Source organism: Ursus maritimus, unplaced genomic scaffold, assembly GCF_017311325.1.
Source record: "Ursus maritimus isolate PB19 unplaced genomic scaffold, ASM1731132v1 scaffold_24, whole genome shotgun sequence".
Classification (NCBI taxonomy): Eukaryota; Metazoa; Chordata; class Mammalia; order Carnivora; family Ursidae; genus Ursus; species Ursus maritimus.
The window spans coordinates 5684913-5705166 of record NW_024424897.1 but is presented as its reverse complement, the minus strand read 5'-3'; the positions used below and the strand labels follow the sequence as shown (position 1 = coordinate 5705166).

At 54.5% G+C, this 20254-nt stretch overlaps 2 protein-coding genes across 2 annotated transcripts; both read right to left on the bottom strand.

Moving 5' to 3' along the window:
* Positions 1–226: 226 nt before the first annotated feature.
* Positions 227–4748, bottom strand: TRIM47 (tripartite motif containing 47). Its single transcript, XM_040640208.1, has 6 exons — positions 4047–4748; positions 2874–2969; positions 2355–2585; positions 1979–2177; positions 1454–1528; positions 227–1190 (listed from the first exon to the last, which is right to left on the bottom strand). The coding sequence occupies exons 1-6, from the start codon at positions 4731–4733 to the stop codon at positions 550–552; spliced, it is 1929 nt and encodes a 642-aa protein (XP_040496142.1). The 5' UTR covers positions 4734–4748; the 3' UTR covers positions 227–549.
* An 11170-nt stretch (positions 4749–15918) lies between these two features.
* Positions 15919–20248, bottom strand: TRIM65 (tripartite motif containing 65). The gene is made up of 6 exons (XM_040640207.1): positions 19812–20248; positions 18456–18551; positions 17975–18208; positions 17714–17888; positions 17550–17615; positions 15919–17074 (listed from the first exon to the last, which is right to left on the bottom strand). The coding sequence occupies exons 1-6, from the start codon at positions 20229–20231 to the stop codon at positions 16500–16502; spliced, it is 1566 nt and encodes a 521-aa protein (XP_040496141.1). The 5' UTR covers positions 20232–20248; the 3' UTR covers positions 15919–16499.
* Between the last annotated feature and the right edge of the window lie 6 nt (positions 20249–20254).

Below are 20254 nucleotides of genomic sequence, written 5' to 3'. Positions count from 1 at the left end.
ACGAGGCAAACGCTCAGGCAGCTGGGAAGACTGGGGGGCTGGCCCCCCTTGGGAGAAGCCACCTCCAGCTGCCCCTGCCCAGAACCAGGGAGCAGGGCTGCCCCAAAGGGCAGGCGCCTCTTTTCAGCCCCCTCCCCAGGAATCCTGGGACCTCCTGCCTTTCAAGACCAGCTCTCCAAAGATGAGAATTGTTGGTGGGTGGAGAGAAGGATAGAAAAAGGAGTCATTCATTCAGCAAACATTTATTCAGCCCCTCCTATGTGCCAGGCACTGTCCCAGGAACCTGGAAAAGGAGGAGCTGGGGTAGCCTGGATCTGCCCCAGCTCTGGCTTTCTCTCCCAGAAACAAGGCCTACAGGGGGACAGGATCTGAGGGGCACTTCAAGGGGTCTGCTAGCCTGCTCCTTGAGAGGTGGAAGGCCAAGTATTTGGAAGGTGGAAGCCTCCAGGAATAAGCCTGGGGAGGTGGGGGGCTCCAAGGTGCCTTCCGGGGGGCAAGATGGGGGCACAGAGAAGCATGCTTCCCAGGAGCCGAGATGCCCCTCCAGCATCACCTCCTTTTCAGCACGGAAATGCAGGACTTCTTGAGGGGCCCGATCTGCAGATGGGCGTCCACACTCTCCAGGAAGAAGGCAGGCTTGAGCCTGCGAGAGAAGAGTCCCGCAAAATGGCTGTCCAGGCGGCTCTGGAAGGGTTCGATGGGGGAGGCCAGGGTGCTGCTTCGGCGGGCCCGGGAGGCCTTCAACCTCCGAAGAAGACTCATCTTGCCGTCCCGCACGGCATAGAAGGCCAGGGCTCGGTCGGCATATTCTAGGCAGATCCCGACAGTGGGCGAGAAGGGATGGGGCAGGGGCGCCTCGAGCCCATGGAACCAGACGGAGAAGCTCCGTCCGTTCCACTGCAGGCAGCAGGAGTGGGCGTTGCGGCCCAGCCGGCCCCGGTCATAGGGCTCTTGCGGGGAGAAGTCTTCGGCCATGACCCCCACGCTGACCCAGCCCTCGATGATCTCCACCTCCCAGTAGTAGGTGCCCCGGTCCAAGGCGCCCTCGCCTAGCACCTGCTCGCAGTGGGTGAAGCGGGTGGGTGACTCGGGGTAGTTGATGGGACACAGCACCCTCTTTACACCTTTGGTCCCAAACAGCTGCAAGTACTTGTCTGCCGTGTCGCTGTCCAGGTCCACGATGTAGGCAACTGTTCCCGAGGATGGGAGAGAGACATGGGGTCGGGGCCAGGCACAGGTGGGACAGCCCCTCCCCTAGGTGCCCACCTCCCCAAACGCAGCCTCTCCCCTCCTTAGCGACCAGCACGACTCAGCCCCACTGGAGAGCACCCTGTGAACTGACCCAGTTCACCCTAAGGATGAGAGGAATCCAAGCCTGCTCGTGTTAGGGCTCAGCTCAGCAGCCGTGGGAGCGCCGGGGCGAGCAGAGGGGAGAGCCCACGTGTCCACTTACACTTGAGGAAGTAATCCCTGGGAGCCTCACTCTCGAGGTTGTTGGTGCTATCGGGGTCTTGCGACTCGGCATCGGCTGCAGAAGAGACAGTGGGGAGCGATGCTCTCCAGCGGCCCGTGGCTGGGCAGCGGCACAAGGAGCTCCCTCCTCCTATGAACCTGTGACCAAAATCCCTCTCCTCCTGCTTCCTCCCAGCCTATCCCCGGAGATGGGCACACACCCAAATATGGCACCCTGCCTTCACATGCAGTCCTGGTCCTCCGGTTCCGCCCCTGCTCCACCTTCTGACCGCTCAGCCCCTCTGAAGCTAGAGGGCAGGGCAGGGGAAGCCCCCTCGACCCCCTACGCTGTGGCCGAAGGGGCTGGGCTGGTCATTACTGAGTGGTGGCTCCGCTCACTAGTAGGAGTTGGGTCCCACCCTGCGCCAGGCACGCGGTTTCCATCTCCCACTCCCGCACGGGTCCCAGGCCTGGGGGCCTGTGTGGGGAGACTGGGGAAGGGTTAGTCACTTGGTGGGGCGCCCACCTTCCGTGCCCAGCTTCTGCAGCTCCTCCTCATCGCCGCCCAGCCCCCGCAGCTGCTCCCACTGGCTGGCACAGGCCGCAGTCAGCGCGTCTCTCACCGCCCGCACAGCTTGGGAGGACTTGGTGAAGCTGAGCTCCCTCGGGGGACCGGGCCCAGGGCCGCACCCCTCCTCCAGGGCCAGCCTCAGCGCCAGCAGCTCCTGCGCCCGATAAATGACTGTTAAGGCCTTGCGGGCTCCAGCTCCACGGGCTAGGGGGAGAGAGCTCTGCCGGGAGGATGGCACAGCCCCGGGGGGCCAGGAACCCGCTGCCTTCTCTCTCCATTCCTTGCCTGTCCCCCTTCTGTGCCCTCTCTGGCCACTAAGGGCCGCACTTACCTGCAGGAAGCTGACTGAGTCAGCCTCAGGGACCTGACCGAGGTTGTGGCGGGCCCGGCTTAGCCTATCGCGCTGCTCCTCCTGCCGCCGCAGGTCACCCTGGGAGCGGCCCAGCATGGTGGCCTCCCCCTCCTCGATGAAGCCCAGCACCTCTGATTGGAACCCCTGCAGGATGGCTGCAGCCTCAGCGAAGAGCCGGCTCACCCTCTCCCGCTCTGCCAAGGCTGCGCTCTGCACGGGACAACACGGGACAGAGGTGAGGGCAAGAACACCGTTATGCCGGCCCCATTCTTTCCAGACCCCACCTTCCCACCCTGCCCTCTTGCGGGGGACAGAGGGACCAGGCACAGCTGTCCTGGACCCACGCCAGGTCAAGGTAGCCAGCCGCTCGTGCTCAGTGGGGCCAGGCCGTGCCCGGAGCACAGGCTTCTTTGGAGTGGACCATAGCAACCTGCAAGCTCCCGTTGCCAGAAGCCTGTTGCAGGACGGCACGGGGGCGGGGTTAGCGTGGGGTCCGACCTTGATGAGGGCCACTGTGCGCCGGGACTGTGCAATGCCAGCGCCCAGCTCGTCCATGCGGTCTTCCACGGCGCTCAGGACTTTGGACTGCTCTGCCTGTGGGTGACACCGTTAATTAGCCTGGGGCCCAGCAGAGGCCACAGCCCTACACTGGTCTACCAGGCCACAGCAAGGGGAAGAGGAGGGATGACCCGGAAGTGTTGTCTGTGCATAGGTGGGACTGGGAAGGGCCATGATGTCCCGTAATACGCCAGAGGGGCCTCGAGGCCAGGCGGGTGCCATTCCCAAATGCCTGGGGGGAGCAGAGGCTGGCTGGCTTGGGGGTTGTTGGTCTCCCCTTTCTGACCAGTGGGCAAGTACAGGCGCATCGATGCCTCTCACTGTCACTCACACTCACTGGAGAGCTTCCTTCGGTGAGGAAGAGGCAGAGAGAGTGGGGTAGGCGCTGCACAGAGGGCATTCAGCTGTCTCGGGGATCCCTGTCCCCAAAGAGTCTGTGTCCCCAGTCCAGGCCTGAAAAATGGGGATTCCGGGCAAGTCCCCTGGGTCTTGTGAGTCACTGCTCCAGGCAGGAGAGACGGAAAATCCCAAGGCCAGAGGCGCCAAGACCGGGCTGGAGGCCAAAGGAAACTGGGGGCGGAGGTAGCTGAAGGACTGCGAGCACATGCTCCCACCACAGGCCCGGGAACAGCTGGACAAGAGCTGTCTGTATGCTCCGTCCACCCTCTGCCACACGCCTGTCGCCTGCCACACCCATTTCAACCCGGTGCCTCCCTCAGCCCAGGCCAAATCTGCGCTGGGTCCGGCAAGAACCCGGCCTGGCAGCCGCGCTGCCAGAATCAGCCAAGCCGGAACCCCGCGGGCCTGACTCTGCTCCCCCTTGCCTTAGACCCCCATAGGGCCCGACCGGGCTTCAGGCCCCCTGCTTGCCCTTCCAGTCCTTTTCGAGTTCTCCCTGGGTTCCTCCAACCCCCATTCCAATCTCGAGCAGAACGTCCCACAGCGAGTGGATGGATGACATTGTCAGTATTGGAAAGGACAGTAGAGAGCCTCAGGTTAGAGGAGGACATTAGGACCCTATCAGGGAAAGGGGCGGGGGCTGGGATCCCCGGCCCTCGGCTGCCCCGCGCGGCCCTCACCCGCCCGGGCGCCCCCCACGGTACCCGCGCCCACCTCCTGGAGCGCGCGCTCCTGTTCCAGCGGCACGAGCTCGTGGCCCCGGTGCTCCTGGGCGGCGCAGGCCTCGCACAGGCACACGCGCTCCGCACGACAGTAGCGCTCGAGCGGCCGCAGGTGGCGCGGGCACAGGCTTTCCTCCAGCCGGCGCAGCGGCGGCACTAGGCGGTGTCCGCGCAGCGCCGGGCTGCGCTCATGCGGGCCCAAGTGTGCGGGGCAGAACGAGGCGAGGCAGGAGAGGCAGGAGAGCGCCGCAGGCAGGGCGGCGCCCTCGGGGCACGCGTCGCATCGCACCGGCTCTTCGCCGCCGGGCCAGGGCTCGGGCGCGCAGGGAGCCGAAGGCTCCGGGGCGCTAGGCGGCGCGCTGGGCGGCGTGGGCTCCGGGGCCGGCGCTGGGGCCGGGGCCGGGGCCGGGCCGGGCCCGGGCGCGGAGCCCGAGCCCTGGCGGAGCTGCAGCAGCTCGGACAGCGTGTGGTTCTTGCGGAGCTGCAGGCCGTCGGGGAAGGGCTCCTGGCACAGCGGGCAGCGGGCCGCGCCTCCGGGTCCGCCGCTGCCACCCGTGCCGCGGTGCGGCCACAGCGCACTCAGGCAGGCCAGGCAGAAGTTGTGGCCGCAGGGCAGCGTCACCGGCTCCCGGAGCGGCTCCAGGCAGATGGGGCAGCTGAAGGGCCCGCTGCCGTCCATAGCTCCGCGGGCACCGCCTGTTCTGCTCCCGCCCTGGGAGGGACCCTGCCCGCTCGCGCCGCGGCGCCGCCCCCTGGGACCGAGGCCAAGGGTCCAGCCCCCTTCCGCCCCCGGCTCGGACCGCCCCCCAGCGCCGCAGACCCGCCTGCGGGTCCGGGTATACCCGGCGCCGGCTCAGACTGCGCGGCCGGTCTCCGGCCCCGTGCGACCCTGAGGGGCTCCTGGACGACCGACCCTCCTGGTCCAAGGGGAGGGCGGAGGGCAGAGAGTGCGAGGGGGGCACACTGGAAGGAAGCTGAGATGGAGTTCACCCCTCCATTACCCTCAGCTCCCCCCATGGCCAGGCCCCGGACTCCAGAGCGGCCGGGCGTTCCCACCGTTCCCCGCCGGCCTCGCCAGCCCCTTCGCGCTGCGGGCCTGTCCCGGGCACTTGTCAGCGAAGCTTCTGAGCTGCTGACTGCGGAGGGAATTAACCGCTGATGTGCGCGTGTTTTTGCCAGTTAGCGATTCTGTTTACCCCTCGTGGGGGAACTTGGGCTTTTCTAACCCTGAAATGGGGAGTTGACGTCACCTTCCAAGTCCCTTGTCTGAGGGAATTCAGTTCCCCTCCACGGATCCCTCACCCCACCCCCAGGCACTTGCGGTGTGCCTGGGGATAGGGGTGTGGGTTCCCCAAATGGAGGCATTTAAGGCTCACCCAGACATGCACTTAATACTGTTGTTTAAAAGAATAACATGGCGGGCCCTCTGGGGTGCTCAGCCGGTGAATGTCTGCCTTCGGCTCAGGTCACGATCCCAGGGTCCTGGGATCCAGCCCCCATCGGGCTCTCTCCCCGCCCCCTCCCGCTAGGCGGGAGTAGGCTTCTTCCTCTCCCTCTGCTCCTCCCCTCTGCTCATGCTTGCCGCCGTCGCTCGCCCGCGCTCGCTCTCTAGCGTGTTCCCTCTCAAATAAATAAACAAAATCTTCAAAAAATAAAAAAGAATTAGGGGCGCCTGGGTGGCTTAGTCGGTTAAGCGTCTGCCTTCGGTTCAGGTGGTGATGCCGGTGTCCTGGGATCCAGCCCCACCGCAGGCTCCTTGCTCAGCAGGGAGCCTCCTCCCTCTCCCGCTGCCTGCCGCTCTCCCTGCTTGTGCTCTCTCTCTCTGTGTCAAATAAATAAATAAAATCTTAAAAAAATAATTTAAAAATAAATTAAATGGCAACAAAATAAAGTAGCATTGGCTTGTAACCCAAAGTATAAAACAAACACCCATGAGTGCATACTGATATAAATAAATGGGAAAATAAATGAAGCATAGGCCAATGTCCCATTCAGAAGAACGCAACATAACTGTAGATACTCTGAGATGGAGCCTGGTTTTCCACTCCTTAAATGCGGGCCGTGCACAGCGACTTTCTTCCAAAGGGAGCAAAAGAGTCACTTTACCGTGTTGAAGCCTGGCAAGCGAGACCCCAGCCTGGTGATCAAGGTCACCGTCCACAGTGATAGGTCACGTTGACAGTAAGTACCCAGGATGATACGGTCTTCCTCCCCCAAACCCATAATCCAGTCATGATTAGAACACCACACAGGGCCGCCTGGGTGGCTCAGTCATTTGGTCGTCTGCCTTGGGCTTGGGTCATGATCCCTGGGACGGAGTCCTCCCCTGCTCAGCGGGGAGTCGGCTTCTCCTTCTGCCTGCGGCTCCCCCTGCCTGTGCTGTCTCTCTCTGACAAATAAATACGTACAATCTTAAAAAAAATAAAATAAAATAAAACATCACACAAATCCCAGTGGAGGGACAGTGTACAGAATACCTGAACAATACTCCTCAAAACCTTCAAGATCATCAACAAAAGGGGCAAAAAAAAAAAAAAAAAAAAAAAAAAAAAAAAAAGGGGAAAAAAAAAAAAAAAAAAAAAAAAAAGAAAAGAAAAGTAGGGGGTCAGTCTGAGAAACTGTCCCAGCCATGAGGAGCCTCGGGAGATGTGAGAAGTAAATGTTATGTGTATTCTGAATGCGCTCCGGAGAGAGAAAACGGATGTTAGGGAAAACCTAGGGAGATTTGAATAAATTACGGGCTAGTGTTAATAAAATGTATCAATATTGGCTCTTAATTAGGACAAATGCACCATAATCATGCAAGCTGTTAACAAAAGGGGGAATTAGGAGAGAGGTATCTGGGGACTCTGAGTTATCTCTGTACCTTTTTGTAGGTTTACAACTATTCTAAAATTACAAGTTCATTTAAAAGTATAGAATAATTGAGACAATTCTTCCTTGCCTGCCAGGCCTCCTGCTGATGAGAGTCCAAAGAGGAAGGAATAAAAGGGAGAGGGGGGGTGTTCCATCCAGATGTGGGGCTTAACCTTTCTCATTGCCAGGGCCCCCCTGTCGAAGCCAGGTGCAGCCCTTTCCAAAGTAATGCTTTTACATGTACAAAACAAAATGCATAGGATTTCATGGAAACCAATTACATCGACATATAGGTACCAAATATTAAGAAAGTACATTTGTGGGGCGCCTGGGTGGCACAGCGGTTAAGCGTCTGCCTTCGGCTCAGGGCGTGATCCCAGCGTTACGGGATCAAGCCCCACATCAGGCTCCTCCACTAGGAGCCTGCTTCTTCCTCTCCCACTCCCCCTGCTGTGTTCCCTCTCTCGCTGGCTGTCTCTATCTCTGTTGAATAAATAAATAAAATCTTAAAAAAAAAAAAAAGAAAATACATGTGTGATATCTGTGTTTCTTTAACACAATAAATAACAATATCCGTTGGAGGCCTAATAATGTATATTTGAAATAATGATGAATGTAAGTGGTATTTCAGGTTCTGCGTCACCACATAATGTGCTATGAAACTATCCGTAATTTCTACTGGTGACAAGTCATAGAATTGCTAACTCCACTGTGGTATGTTCTCTCCATTTGCAATAGAAAGAAATGCAAAATTTCAGTTTAAAGATTTTTTTTTTTTATTTGACAGAGAGAGACAGCCAGCGAGAGAGGGAGCACAAGCAGGGGGAGTGGGAGAGGAAGAAGCAGGCTCTTAGTGGAAGAGCCTGATGTGGGGCTCGAACCCAGAATGCTGGGATCACGCCCTGAGCCAAAGGCAGATGCCCAACCGCTGCGCCACCCAGGCGCCCCAAAATTTCAGTTTAGAGAAGAGTGAAACTACAGAGAATTTTCAGCCAAGGCCCCCAGCTTCAGAATGTCTAATTTAGGAAAACACTCTGCAGAGCCTCCTTTCGTCTTTTCCTGGAAGGAGAGAAGAAAACCAAGATCTATGAAATATTAAAGGAGGGATGCAATCCGGGGGGACTCACAGGAAGAGGGGGTGGATCATGGAGGGCTGTGTGGAGGAAGTAGCATCTGAGCTGGGCTTTCACAGGTTGCTAGGATGCAAGCGTGCAGAAACTGGGGCGGGAAAAGATCTCCCAGGAGAGGAGTAGCAGAGGGAACCGGCCTGGGTGTGCCCAGTTTGGCGGGAAGGCGGGGGTAATGAGTTCCATACGTTAGTTTCCACAGGGATCACTACTTACTTGATCATGGCTGTCGCTTGTTTGCCAAGACCCAGGAACAGTTCGGAGGCTCAGGCATCAGTGCCACCCTGCTCCAAGGCTTGGCAGCCAGGATGCCCGGGCTTGCTGAGACCACAGACATGCCTGGTTCTGGAGGGGTGAGGGGGGCCGCTTGGGTTGGGGTGTGTTCATGGACAAGTGCCTGCTGGCCTCCTGCTTCCTAGCCCAAAGCCTGCTCAGGAAGATCTGCTTCCCTAGGAAAGCACGGAGGTGTGACTTGTCCACATGGTGGTGTTCTAATACTTCGTTTCCATTATCGTAGCTTTAAGGTTGCCCGACGTATTAATTCTTTTTTGAAATGAATTGGCTCTTAAGGGGAAAAGGTAACTGGCACTTCGAGGTCTGTAAGAACATGCTCATGCCTGCACCTCACTCTACCCTTGCAAGAACTACGTCGTGAAGGATGAGAAATGGAATTCCGACAGGTTGCATATCTTGCCAGAGGTCACGCAACTCGTCCAGCAGAGGACGCAGAATTTAAACCCAGAAAGTGCAACCTGAAAATAATCCTAAACCTCATATATGAACCTGCCTGCAGGGCTGCAGTATTGCTTGAAAGGAAAAGAAGAAAGATCAAAACAAAGGTAGCAAAAACAAGCAAAAGCAATTCACCAAATGGGAGTAAAGAGCAAGCCGTTCCCAGCCTCTCCTGCATCTGTGAAATTGCAATGGGACCCAAGCCATGTCCCACGGTAGCACTGGATGGTTTCGATGTACTTTTTTTTTTTTTTAAGATTTTATTTATTTATGTGACAGAGAGACAGCCAGCGAGAGAGGGAACACAGCAGGGGAGTGGGAGAGGAAGAAGCAGGCTCATAGTGGAGGAGCCTGATGTGGGTCTCGATCCCATAACGCCAGGATCACGCCCTGAGCCGAAGGCAGACGCTTAACGACTGTGCCACCCAGGCGCCCCCTGATGTACTTTTTTTTAAGTTTATTATTTTTTTAGTAATGCCTACACCCAACATGGGGCTTGAACTCATGACCCCAAGATCAAGAGTTGCACATTCTTCCGACCTACAGCCAGGCACCCCCTTTTGATGTACTTAAAAAAAAAATTTTTTTTTAAGATTTTATTTATTTATTCGACAGAGATAGAGACAGCCAGTGAGAGAGGGAACACAAGCAGGGGGAGTGGGAGAGGAAGAAGCAGGCTCATAGCAGAAGAGCCTGACGTGGGGCTCAATCCCAGATCGCCGGGCTCACGCCCTGAGCCGAAGGCAGACGCTTAACCGCTGTGCCACCCAGGCGCCCCTGATGTACTTTAAAATTTTTGATTTGTATCCATTTCAAAATAGAATTTAAAAGTAAACAATTAAAATTTTTTATTTAAATTCAATTAATTAACATGTAGTGCGTGTATTATTAGTTTCAGAGGTAGAGTTCAGTGATTCATCACTTGTATATAACACCCAGTGCTCATTGCATCACGGGCCCTCCTTAATGCCCATCACCCAGTTACCCCATTCACCCACCCTCCTCCCTTCTAGCAACTTCAGTGTGTTCCCTATGATTAAGAGTCTCTTATGGTTTGTCTCCCTCTCTGATTTCATCTTGTTCTATTTTTCCCTCCTTTTCCCTATGCTCCTCTGTTCTGTCTCTTAATTCCACATGTGAAATCATATTAATTGTCTTTCTCTGATTGAATTATTTCACTTAACATAATACCCTCTAGTTCCATCCACCTCATTGCAAATGGCAAGGTTTCTTTTTTCTTTCTTTCTTTTTTTTTTTGATGGCTAATATTCCATTGTATATGTACACCACTTCCTCTTTAGCCATTCATCTGTCAACGGACCTCTGGGCTCTTTCCATAGTTTGGCTATTGTGGACATTGCTGCCATAAACATTGGGGTGCAGGTGCCCCTTCAGATCACTACATTTGTATCTTTGGGGTATATACCTAGTAGTGCCATTGCTGGGTCGTAGGGTAGCTCTATTTTCAGCTTTTTGAGGAACCTCCATACTGTTGTCCAGAGTGGCTGTACCAGCTTGCATTTCCACCAACAGTGTAGGAGGGTTCCCCTTTCTCTGCATCCTCCCCAACATCTGTCGTTTCCCAACTTGTTAATTTGAGCCATTCTGACTGGTGTGAGGCTGTATCTCAGTGTGGTTTTGATCTGTATTTCCCTGATGCTGAGTGATGTGGAACATTTTCTCATGTGTCTGTTGGCCATTTGCATGTCTTCTTTGGAGAAATGTCTGTCATGTCTTCTGCCCATTTCTTGACTGGATTATTTGTTCTTTGGGTGTTGAGTGTGATTTTGGATACTCACCCTTTATCTGATAAGGCATTTGCAAATATCTTCTCCCGTTCTGTCAGTTGTCTTTTGGTTTTGTTGACTGTTTCCTTTGCTGTGCAAAAGCTTTTTTTTTTTTTTTTAAGATTTTATTTATTTATTTGGCAGAGAGAGAGAGACAGCCAGCGAGAGAGGAACACAGCAGGGGGAGTGGGAGAGGGAGAAGCAGGCTCATAGCAGAGGAGCCCGATGTGGGACTCGATCCCGCAGCGCCGGGATCATGCCCTGAGCCGAAGGCAGACGCTTAACCGCTGTGCCACCCAGGTGCCCCTGTGCAAAAGCTTTTTATCTTGGTGAAGACCCAGTAGTTCATGTTTGCCCTTGTTTCCCTTGCCTTTGGAGACGTGTCTAGCCAGAAGTTGCTGCGGCCGAGGTCACAGAGGTTGCTGCCTGTGTTGTCCTCTAGGATTTTGATAGACTCCTGTCTCACATTTAGGTCTTTCATCCATTTTGAGTCTATTTTTATGTATGGTGTAAGAAAATGGTCCAGTTTCATTCTTCTGCGTGTGGCTGTCCAATTTTCCCAACACCATTTGTTGAAGAGACTGTCTTTTTTTCACTACCCTAACCTCTTTCCTGCTTTGTTGAAGATTAGTTGACCGTAGACCCGAGGGTCCATTTCTGGGTTCTCTATTCTGTTCCATTGATCTATGTGTTTGTTTTTGTGTCAGTACCATACTGTCTTGATGATCACAGCTTTGTAATAGAGCTTGAAGTCCGGAATTGTGATGCCACCAGCTTTGGTTTTCTTTTTTGACATTCCTGTGGCTATCCGGGGTCTTTTCTGGTGCCATACAAATTTTAGGATTATTTGTTCCAGCTCTGTAAAAAATGTTGATGGTATTTTGATAGGGATTGCACTGAATGTATAGATTGCTCTAGGTAGCATAGACATTTTAACAATATTTATTCTTCCAATCCATGAGCATGGAAAGTTTTTCCATTTCTTTGTGTCTTCTTCAATTTCTTTCATGACTGTTCTATAGCTTTCAGAGTACAGGTCCTTTGCTTCTTTGGTTAGGTTTATTCCTAGGTATCTTAGAGTTTTTGGTGCAATTGTGGGATCAACTCCTTAATTTCTCTCTTTTTCTGTCTTATTGTTAGTATATAGAAATGCAACTGATTTCTGTTCATTGACTTTACCTACCGCCCCTGCGCTGAACTCCTGTATGAGTTCTAGCAATTCTGGGGTGGAGTCTTTTGGGTTTTCCACATAGAGTATCATGTCATCTGCGCAGAGTGAGAGTCTGACTTCTTCTTTGCCAATTCGGATGCCTTTTATTTCTTTTTATTGTCTGATTTCTGAGGCTAGGATTGCTGAGGCTAGAGGTGAGAGTGAACATCCCTGTCCTGTTCCCGACCTTAGGGGAAAAGCTCTCAGTTTTTTCCCATTGACAATGATATTCTCTGTGGGCTATTTTTTTTTTTAAGATTTTATTTATTTATTTGAGGAGGGGGGAGCATGATTAGGGGGCAGGGGCAGAAGGAGAAGCAGACTCCCTGCCGAGCAGAGAGCCTGGTGTGGGACTCGATCCTGGGACCCTGGGATCATGACTGAGCCAAAGGCAGACGCTTAACCGGCTGAGCCACCCAGACGCCCCTCTGTGGGCTTTTTGTATATGGCTTTTATGATATTGAAGTATGTTCCCTCTATCCCTACACTGTGAAGAGTTTTAATCAAGAAAGGATGCTGTACTTTGTCAAATCCTTTTTCTGCATCTATTGAGAGGATCATATGGTTCTTGTCCTTTTATTAATGTCGTGTATCAGATTGGTTGAGTTGTGGATGTTGAACCACACCTGCAGCCCAGGAATAAATCCCACTTGGTCCTGGTGAATAATCTTTTTAATGTACTGCTGGATCCTATTGGCTAGTATCTTGGTGAGAATTTTTGCATCCATGTTCATCAAGAATATTCGTTTGTAACTCTCCATTTTGGTGGGGCTTGGGATCAAGGTCTGATTTTCGTCTGGTTTTGGGATCAAGGTAATGCTGGCCTCATAGAAAGAGTCTGGAAGTTTTCCTTCCATTTCTGTTTTTTTGAAACCACCTCAGAAGAATAGGTATTAATTCTTCTTTCAATGTTTGGTAGAATTCCCCTGGGCAGCCATCTCGCTCTGGACTCTTGTTTGTTGGGAGATTTTTGATGACTGCTTCAATTTCCTTGCTGGTTATGGGTCTGTTCGGGTTTTTTATTTCTTCCTGTTTCAGTTCCGGTAGTTTAGTTTCTCGGAATGCATCTGTTTCTTCCAGATTGCCTAATTTGTTGGCATATAGTTGCTCATAATATGTTATTATAATTGTTTGTATTTCCTCGGTGTTGGTTGTAATCTCTCCTCTTTCATTCATGATTTTATTTATTTGGGTCCTTTCTCTTTTCTTTTTGGTAAGTCTGGCCAGGGGTTTATCGATCTTATTAATTCTTTCCAAGAACCAGTTCCTAGTTTTGTTGATCTGTTCTACCGTTCTTTTGGCTCCTATTTCATTGGTTTCTGCTCTAATCTTTATTCTCTCTTCCTGCTGGGGCCTGGCGTTCTTTGCTGTTCTTTTTCCAAAAAGTAAACAATTTAATGAGGCTTATAACAAAAGCTGGCAGTTCTGTGTCCCACGTACTCCAGATGCTTGCTCCCATGACTGCCCGTTTCAACATCTTCACTGTTCATTTTAGCATTTACCGCCTCATCTGTAAAGCACGTGCTCATAAACCTTGAACATCTGAATGGATGTTCATGGTCGAGTTTCTGGAGACTTCCATTCTCTATAACTTCTCTAGTGTGTTAAATTCCCTGTTGCTTGGGTCCCAGGTCTTCCTTCCCCTTCATTGACTTAACTTCTTTACTTTGGAAGAGCACATCTTCTGGGGCCTTCCTGAGAATGGGTGTGAAAGTGCCTGCAAAGGTCTTTGTTCAGGCTCCAACACTGAATGTTTGGCTGGGTATGGAATTCTAGAATGGAGATCCTTTGCCCTCAGAAAGCCTGGCTCCACTGTCTTCTAGCTTCCAGTCCCATGTTACTAGAAGCCACATCTCCGACAGTCGCCATGCTGTTTCCTCCTATCCCTTCCTGCCTGGGGAACAGCAGCCTCCAACCCAACTCCCTCAACTCCCCTGTCTTTTAAAATCTCTCCTGTCCCCCTGCCCTGCCATGGCCTGCCTGTGTGCCCATCCTCCCGATTCTGCCTCACAGAAGCCCAGATACTAGAGGAGTGGGGCAGATATGCTGGAAACACCCACAGGCTCATCAAATGTGTCCCCCTTACAAACGTTACACCCCAAAGTCCATGCTCTTTCCCCCTCTCTCCCAAGGCATTTTTTCCCGGAGAGAGGAGACAGACTTCTGTCAGAGTCAGGTCGATTGAGGGCACTTCACTTGGAACAGCTTTCCAACAATTTGCAAACGCTTGCCCCACACCTACTTGAAAAGCACAGTCTACAAAGACAGCAGTGGCATCCCATCACACGTAAATAAAAGTGAATGGTCACAACAAGGAACATTCCCACAGAACAATACGGAAAGGACAAACAGGCCTGATAAAAAGTAATATCATAGAATGAAGACCCCAAACCCTTCCCACCACAGAGGCAGAATGGGGCTGTTCTTCCTTTCTCTCCCCCTTTCAGAGCGTGGGCGCAGCCTGTCGGACATGCATGCTGGGGCTTTGGGATGGGGGGTTGTTGGTGGTGATGGTTAGAATCTGTACATGGGGATGCCGGCAATGTCAGCCACTTGACCAGCCCAATCCTGCTTCCTCCCCTGCTGGGTCTCTCAGCAACTGTCAACCCAGCTGCATAGCAAGGTGACTGCCTGGTGTGAGAGCCCCGTCCCCATGCTTGGGGAGTCCCCAAAGGAGTTCGGTGCCCAGGCCTTACCAATCAGAGGCCGGGCCCCGCCCTGAACAGAGAGCCACAGGCTGGGGGACAGAGCGTGCAGCCCTGGCTGCGGCTGGGGCCACGTTACAACGTGGGAGGGAGATGTATTTTTCACAAATACAAAAATATTTTGGGTTTTTTTTGGAGTATGTGTTTTTGCATGTGTTATCCTTTAAAAAAATACCGTAAAACAATTATTCATGAGTATATAAAACATACATGTACAGCATAAATAGTTATAAAGCCAACATCCTCGTAACTACCACCCAGATCAAGAAATGGAAAGTTCTTTTTTTTTTTTTAGGTGTTCATGTTTTTTATTTTTTATTATTTTTTTAAATGATTTTTTATTATATTCTGTTAGTCACCATACAATACATCCCTGGTTTCTGATGTAAAGTTCGATGATTCATTAGTTGCGTATAACACCCAGGGCACCATGCAATACGTGCCCTCCTCACTACCCATCACCGGTCTATCCCATTCCCAAGAAGTGGAAGGTTTTAAGTAACAAAATTACAGCTGCTCTAGGCGCCAGCACCCACTTCCAGAAACACTAGCACACGGTATGTCCGGGGACTACCAGGAAAGCGGCTTCTCAGTAGGAAAAACAAAAACAAAGGAAGGCAGCACTGTCGGAGCACCTGTGCCCACCACGGCACTGAATCCCCGCGCCCGGGGTGGGGGGCGGGGGCTGAGGCTGTGCCCAGCTCCGCTGGCTGGTGGGGGCGGGCGGGGGAAGGGTCCGCCTGCCTCAAAGTTGCTTCATTTTGGCCGTTTGTGTAAAAATAAAATCTTCAAGTGCTTATTATTTTTATTATTTTTAATAGCTTTTGTGATTTATTTAAGGGGGGACAGGGAGAGGGAGAAAGGGTCTTAAGCAGACCCTGGCATCATGACCCTGAGACCACGACCTGGGCAGAAACCAAGAGTCAGATGCCCAACTGACTGCGCCACCCAGGTGCCCCTTATTATTTTTGTGTTGAGTGACTCCGCTGGGAATCCGGCCTACATACGTAGCCATGGATATGGCCAAAGCTTCCTGCTCGAAAATATTTATCGAGGTGAAATTTTTACAGCCCCAAATAAAAGAATTCCAATGTCCAATACGGGTTGCCCTGGGCGATCCACAAGCAGAGCGTCCCTGTGCAATCTTTCAAAAGCAGAAAGGGCACACAGGGGAGAGTACCCTGGGCTTTCAAAAGTCTGGGGTTCTGCCACTTTGCTTTACAAAAGACCTCCATTGGTACCTGTCTGCACTCACCAAAAGAAATCCAAAACCATGCTAATGTAGGTCTTTTACGAAGGCGAAGTGGCAGAACTTGAACTTTTGGAAAGGGGAGGATACCTGTATTAGGGAAATAAATTCTGACAGTCATTAGAAAGACTGCTTATAAGGTCATCACTCAGGAGAAAATATTAATACCATGAAAAACGGTTATGCCAAACAAAAACATGCAAAAGACACAAGTGTTTATAAAATGCGATCACAAGGATATACAGAGAAACTAAAATATACCAAAATGTTAAGGAAAAAAAAAAGAGGGAAGAAGGAGATAAACAATCACTTTTCTCTAGGCTTTCTCCAGGAACTGTCTGTGCTTCGTGCCCCTCCCCCGCCGCCCGTCCTTTGATCTACGTCACCCTCACGGGAGGCCGGCCGTGGAATGTGTATCTGCACCACTCTGTGTGGTGAGGCCCGAGCTGTGCACGCTCTCCCGCAGGGCCAGGAGCCCACAGGCGCTGCATCAGCCTCGCCGGCCAGGCAGCGCCTCGAAGTGGGCTCTGCTCGGGCGGGGTCCTCCCGTTTCAGTCTCTTCCTAGTCCCCGTGCCCTTCAACGACGCTGGAAGGGTGAACTCCAGTTTGAGGGCTCCCTCCCACCTCTCTTTCCAAGTGGCCCAGCCTAGTTCTGAGTCGATTTTCTGGCCCCATGATAGCTGTGGCCTCAGGTCCCCAAGTTAGGGGCTGGGCAGCTTTTGGGTGCACAGGTGCGGTGGCACACGTTCCTGGCCCCGAGCTCTACCCTGTGTCTTCCTCAGCTGGGCCCTGATGCCTCTTCCTGGAGCTCCGGAGGGAGTGTGGCCTCAGGCTGGTGGCACAGGGTCAGGGTCCTACCCTCCAGGAGCCAGAAGACAGGGTAGAGGGGCCGAGTGAAGACGGCATGGAAGGTATGCAGGGGCTGGGCCTGGGGCTCCAGACTGTAGAAGGTGAGGCAGCCAGAGGCCATGTCCAAGTCCATGCCCAGGAGCCGCCCCGACACCCCTGGGAGGAGCTGGGCCTCCCCGTTGTGCCAAGCCTGCACCCTGTCCTCCTGAACACAGAGCCCCCAGGAGCTTGGCCCGCGCCCGATGTTGTCTGTGTGGGGCCCCCGCTTGTGCCGTGTCAGGTCTGCATAGGCGACGCCCAGGGTCACTGAGTGGTTAGATGCACGCACCTCCCAGTAGTGTCGCCCGTTCTGGAAGCTCTGGGCACACCGCACCTGCCAGAGCTCGAAGCTGCTTGGTCCGGCCAGGTCCCGGGGCTTGTGACGGTGCTTCACCTGCTGGTCCTGCCGAGACAGGTACAGGTGGCAATTGGCACTGTCCGGATCGAAGGTCAGATTGCGGTAATCTGTCAGGGACAGACGGACGGAAGGTGAGCGGGCAGGGACCCGTGCATGTCCACCGTCCCGTCCCCAGCGGGAGAGAGGCCACTGGAGCTCCGCCAGCACAAAGCCACTCATCTGTCAGCAAGCGGTGCCGTCAGCACAGCAGGCAGCCTGCGAGTGGAACCTTCCCTTCACCTCACTTCAAAGATGAAGAAACTGACACTCCCCGAGGTAACCTAACTTGGCAACAAGTGGCAGAATCATAACCGATCCCAGGTTTGCGGGCCCAGAATCTCCTTACTCGATGTATTGGTTCCACGTGTAAGAGGCTGACATCCTACGACAGATGTGCGGTGGGGAGGGGGGGTGTGTGGAGCAGACATCCTGGGCAGGGCAGTCACAGCACGTGCCCCCCCACAGGTACACCCCCAGCCACAGTGTGCACACGAACGCACAATGCACACACGCATATGCACACACACGGGCCGGTCTCCTTACTCTGCCAGAGCTTCCTCCTCAGTGGACAAACCGGGCTTGGGCCTGGTGCCAGGGGACCTGGGGCCTCTAGGAGGCAAAGAAGCATTAGGGCGGTGATGGGGAGGGGAGCTCGTGGGGGGCAGAGTCCTGACCCCCTTTCCCACCTGCGGTGGGGTCAGCCTTACCCACGGGGCCCAAATCGGCAGCCTCAGCTGGTGCCCTGGGGTGGGCCCCCTCATCCAGGAGGAGACCACACAGCCGGCTCAGTGACTCCTTCAGGCCAGCCAGCTGCTGATCTTCGTCCCACTGCAGAGGAGTCAGAGGCCCGAGAGGCCCCGGGGGTGCCAGGAGCTGCGATTCCTGAGCCCCAGGGAACAGTTGTAGTGAGCCTGTGCGCCAGGTGCAGGACGATGGTTCCCCCAACCTGCTGCCCTGAGGCCTGGTACCTGGAGGAAGGTCTGGTCATCCAGCTGCTCCAGGAGGTCCCGGACCCTGCAGTCATAACGAGTCAGGGCCTCCAGGTGGTCCCGCAGTCGCTGTTCTCCATCCTGGGCCTGTGCTAGCACCTGGGTCTCGGCCACCTTGATGTCCTTCAGTGCCAAGGCCTGTCGCATCTCCAGGGCCTGCAGCAGGCCGCTGAACTTGCCAGAGATCATGGAAGCCAGGGTGCGGGCTGAGCTCTGTGGGTGAAGGAGTGGCTTAGGGTGGCCAGGGCCAAGGCTGGCCACTGGGCTGAGGGTGGGGGATGTGGGGAGCCAGGGTCCCTGGAACCTTTCCCTGCACCCTGCTCAGTCCCTCCCTCCCTGCTGCCCAGAGGCATTTTCAAGGTAGGTCATACCTACTACCCAGGGTCCCAGGCAGTGACTGGTGGCTGCCTGAAGGTCACAGCATGAGGATGAGGTGGGGTAGGACAGACAGGCCACGTACCTGGATCTGGCTGCTTTGCTGCTGCAGTTCCTTCAGCTGCCTCTCAGCCTGGGTGACCTGCTGCTGGCTGACCTCCAGCATGGCTCTCAGCTGGGCCTGTGGTGCACACCAGGGAACAAGAGACAAGAGGGGACCAGGGATGGCTCTGAAGTCCTCCCCTCAATCAACAAACAGCTGAGATGTGGGGCATCCCCTCCTCGTGCCACCCCAGGCAAGGCTGACCCGTGGGCCCACACACAGAACATGGGCCTTGGTCTGAGCCCGGGTGAACTGGGTCAGAGTCCCAGGGAGACACAGACAAAGCCCGTTCCCAACCTGGAGCAGGGAGGTACACAGGCAGAGCAGAGGCCTTGGGCTTTAACCCTGACCTCCAGTTCCTCTTGCAGGCTGAGAACCTGGAGGAGAGCACCCACCATCTCTGGGCTGAAATTCCACCCTGCACTACCCCAGGTCATTAAATGGTGGAAGTGACACTTCTGGCTTTGGCAGCCTTGCAGGGAAGGGGTGACAAGTCAAAGCACCAAAGCTATTTGACCAGTGGGCAGTGTGGTACATGTACAGGGTGGGTTCTTCCAAATGCCTGGCCAGCCCTCAGCCCCAGCTCTGGGCATGGGGGAGACGAGGGCACCCCTATTTGTGACTCCTCTGTACCCCTGAGGGTCAGGATGTTGTGCTTTTGTGGGAGCAGGACAAAGCATCATTCACGGCCCCTGGTCAACAGCCTGTTTTCCTTCTGCTTCTCCAGGCCATACTTTATGAGGCACGGGCCATCACGATCCCCACTTCACAGATGAGAAAACAGGACAGAGAAATTGATAACCTGGCCAAAGCCATCAGATCTTCCTAAGCCCAATGTCTTTGTCCAGGCCCCATGGTCTCCAGCGTTGTACAATGTGCCACAGGCAGGAAGTGTGGAGGGGGCAGTCTCCCCTAGTTCCTCCTGACTGTCCCCCAGGAATGCGCCTCTGTCCTCTCACACCCCAAATCACTTTGCCTGCCACTCCTTCCCTCCTTGTTGCTGTCACCTGCCGGCCGGCGCCACCCACTTTCATGCTCAGATTCTCAGCAGTAACATCTCATCCTCATTCTGACTTCTGAAGCCACAGGGGTATCCTCCGACACTGGCTCTCGGCTCCTTGACATCCTCACCTGCAGAACCTTTTCCTTCACTCCATTTCAGCCACTCAGTCCTGGGGTCTCACCCTGGGCCTGTCACCAGCTCCGAAATCTCTATTCCAAGCACCTGTTTTCTCCTTTTATTCGGGAATACACAAAAACATCCCAAAGCCGCCTCCTGCTTAAGCTGCCCACCCCAGCCCGGGAGCCGAGAGACAGGGCAGGGCACCCCGGTGTCACCTCGCGCTCCCGACGCTCGGCGTCCACCAGCGCCCGCTCGTGGAGGCGACACTCGTTCACGGTGCACGCGCTGCATATGCAGCGACCCTCGGTGCGACAGAAGAGGTCGAGTGGCCGCCCATGCCGGGGGCAGCGCGCACCCAGGGCGGAGCCAGGTGCCCGGGCAGGGTCGGGGTCGGGGGTCGGGGCGGGTCCGGCCCGCATCGCCTGGAGAACGGCGCTGAGCGCCACGTTGCGGCGCAGCTCGGCGCCCTCGGGGAAGGGCTTCCGGCACTCGGGGCACGCCTTGTCGCAGCGGCGCCCCCAGTCCCGGATGCACGCCCCGCAGAAGTTGTGGCCGCAGGACAGCGTCACCGGCTCCTGGTAGAGCCCCAGGCAGATGGAACAGGTCAACTCGTCCTCCAGCGGCAGCGCGGCCATGGCGGCGGCGGCGGCGGCGGCGG

What these genes read in the sequence shown, in the direction of transcription:
- TRIM65 (XM_040640207.1), bottom strand. Translation starts at nt 20,231, where the DNA reads ATGGCCGCGCTGCCGCTGGAGGACGAGTTGACCTGTTCCATCTGCCTG. An exon ending in ATGACCAGACCTTCCTCCAG is followed by an intron (nt 17,889 to 17,974) that starts GTACCAGGCCTC and finishes CCTGGGGCTCAG; the next exon opens with GAATCGCAGCTCCTGGCACC. An exon ending in TGCCGATTTGGGCCCCGTGG is followed by an intron (nt 17,616 to 17,713) that starts GTAAGGCTGACC and finishes TTTGCCTCCTAG; the next exon opens with AGGCCCCAGGTCCCCTGGCA.
- TRIM47 (XM_040640208.1), bottom strand. Translation starts at nt 4,733, where the DNA reads ATGGACGGCAGCGGGCCCTTCAGCTGCCCCATCTGCCTGGAGCCGCTC. An exon ending in GCACAGTGGCCCTCATCAAG is followed by an intron (nt 2,586 to 2,873) that starts GTCGGACCCCAC and finishes TGTCCCGTGCAG; the next exon opens with AGCGCAGCCTTGGCAGAGCG. An exon ending in CAGGGATTACTTCCTCAAGT is followed by an intron (nt 1,191 to 1,453) that starts GTAAGTGGACAC and finishes CCTCGGGAACAG; the next exon opens with TTGCCTACATCGTGGACCTG.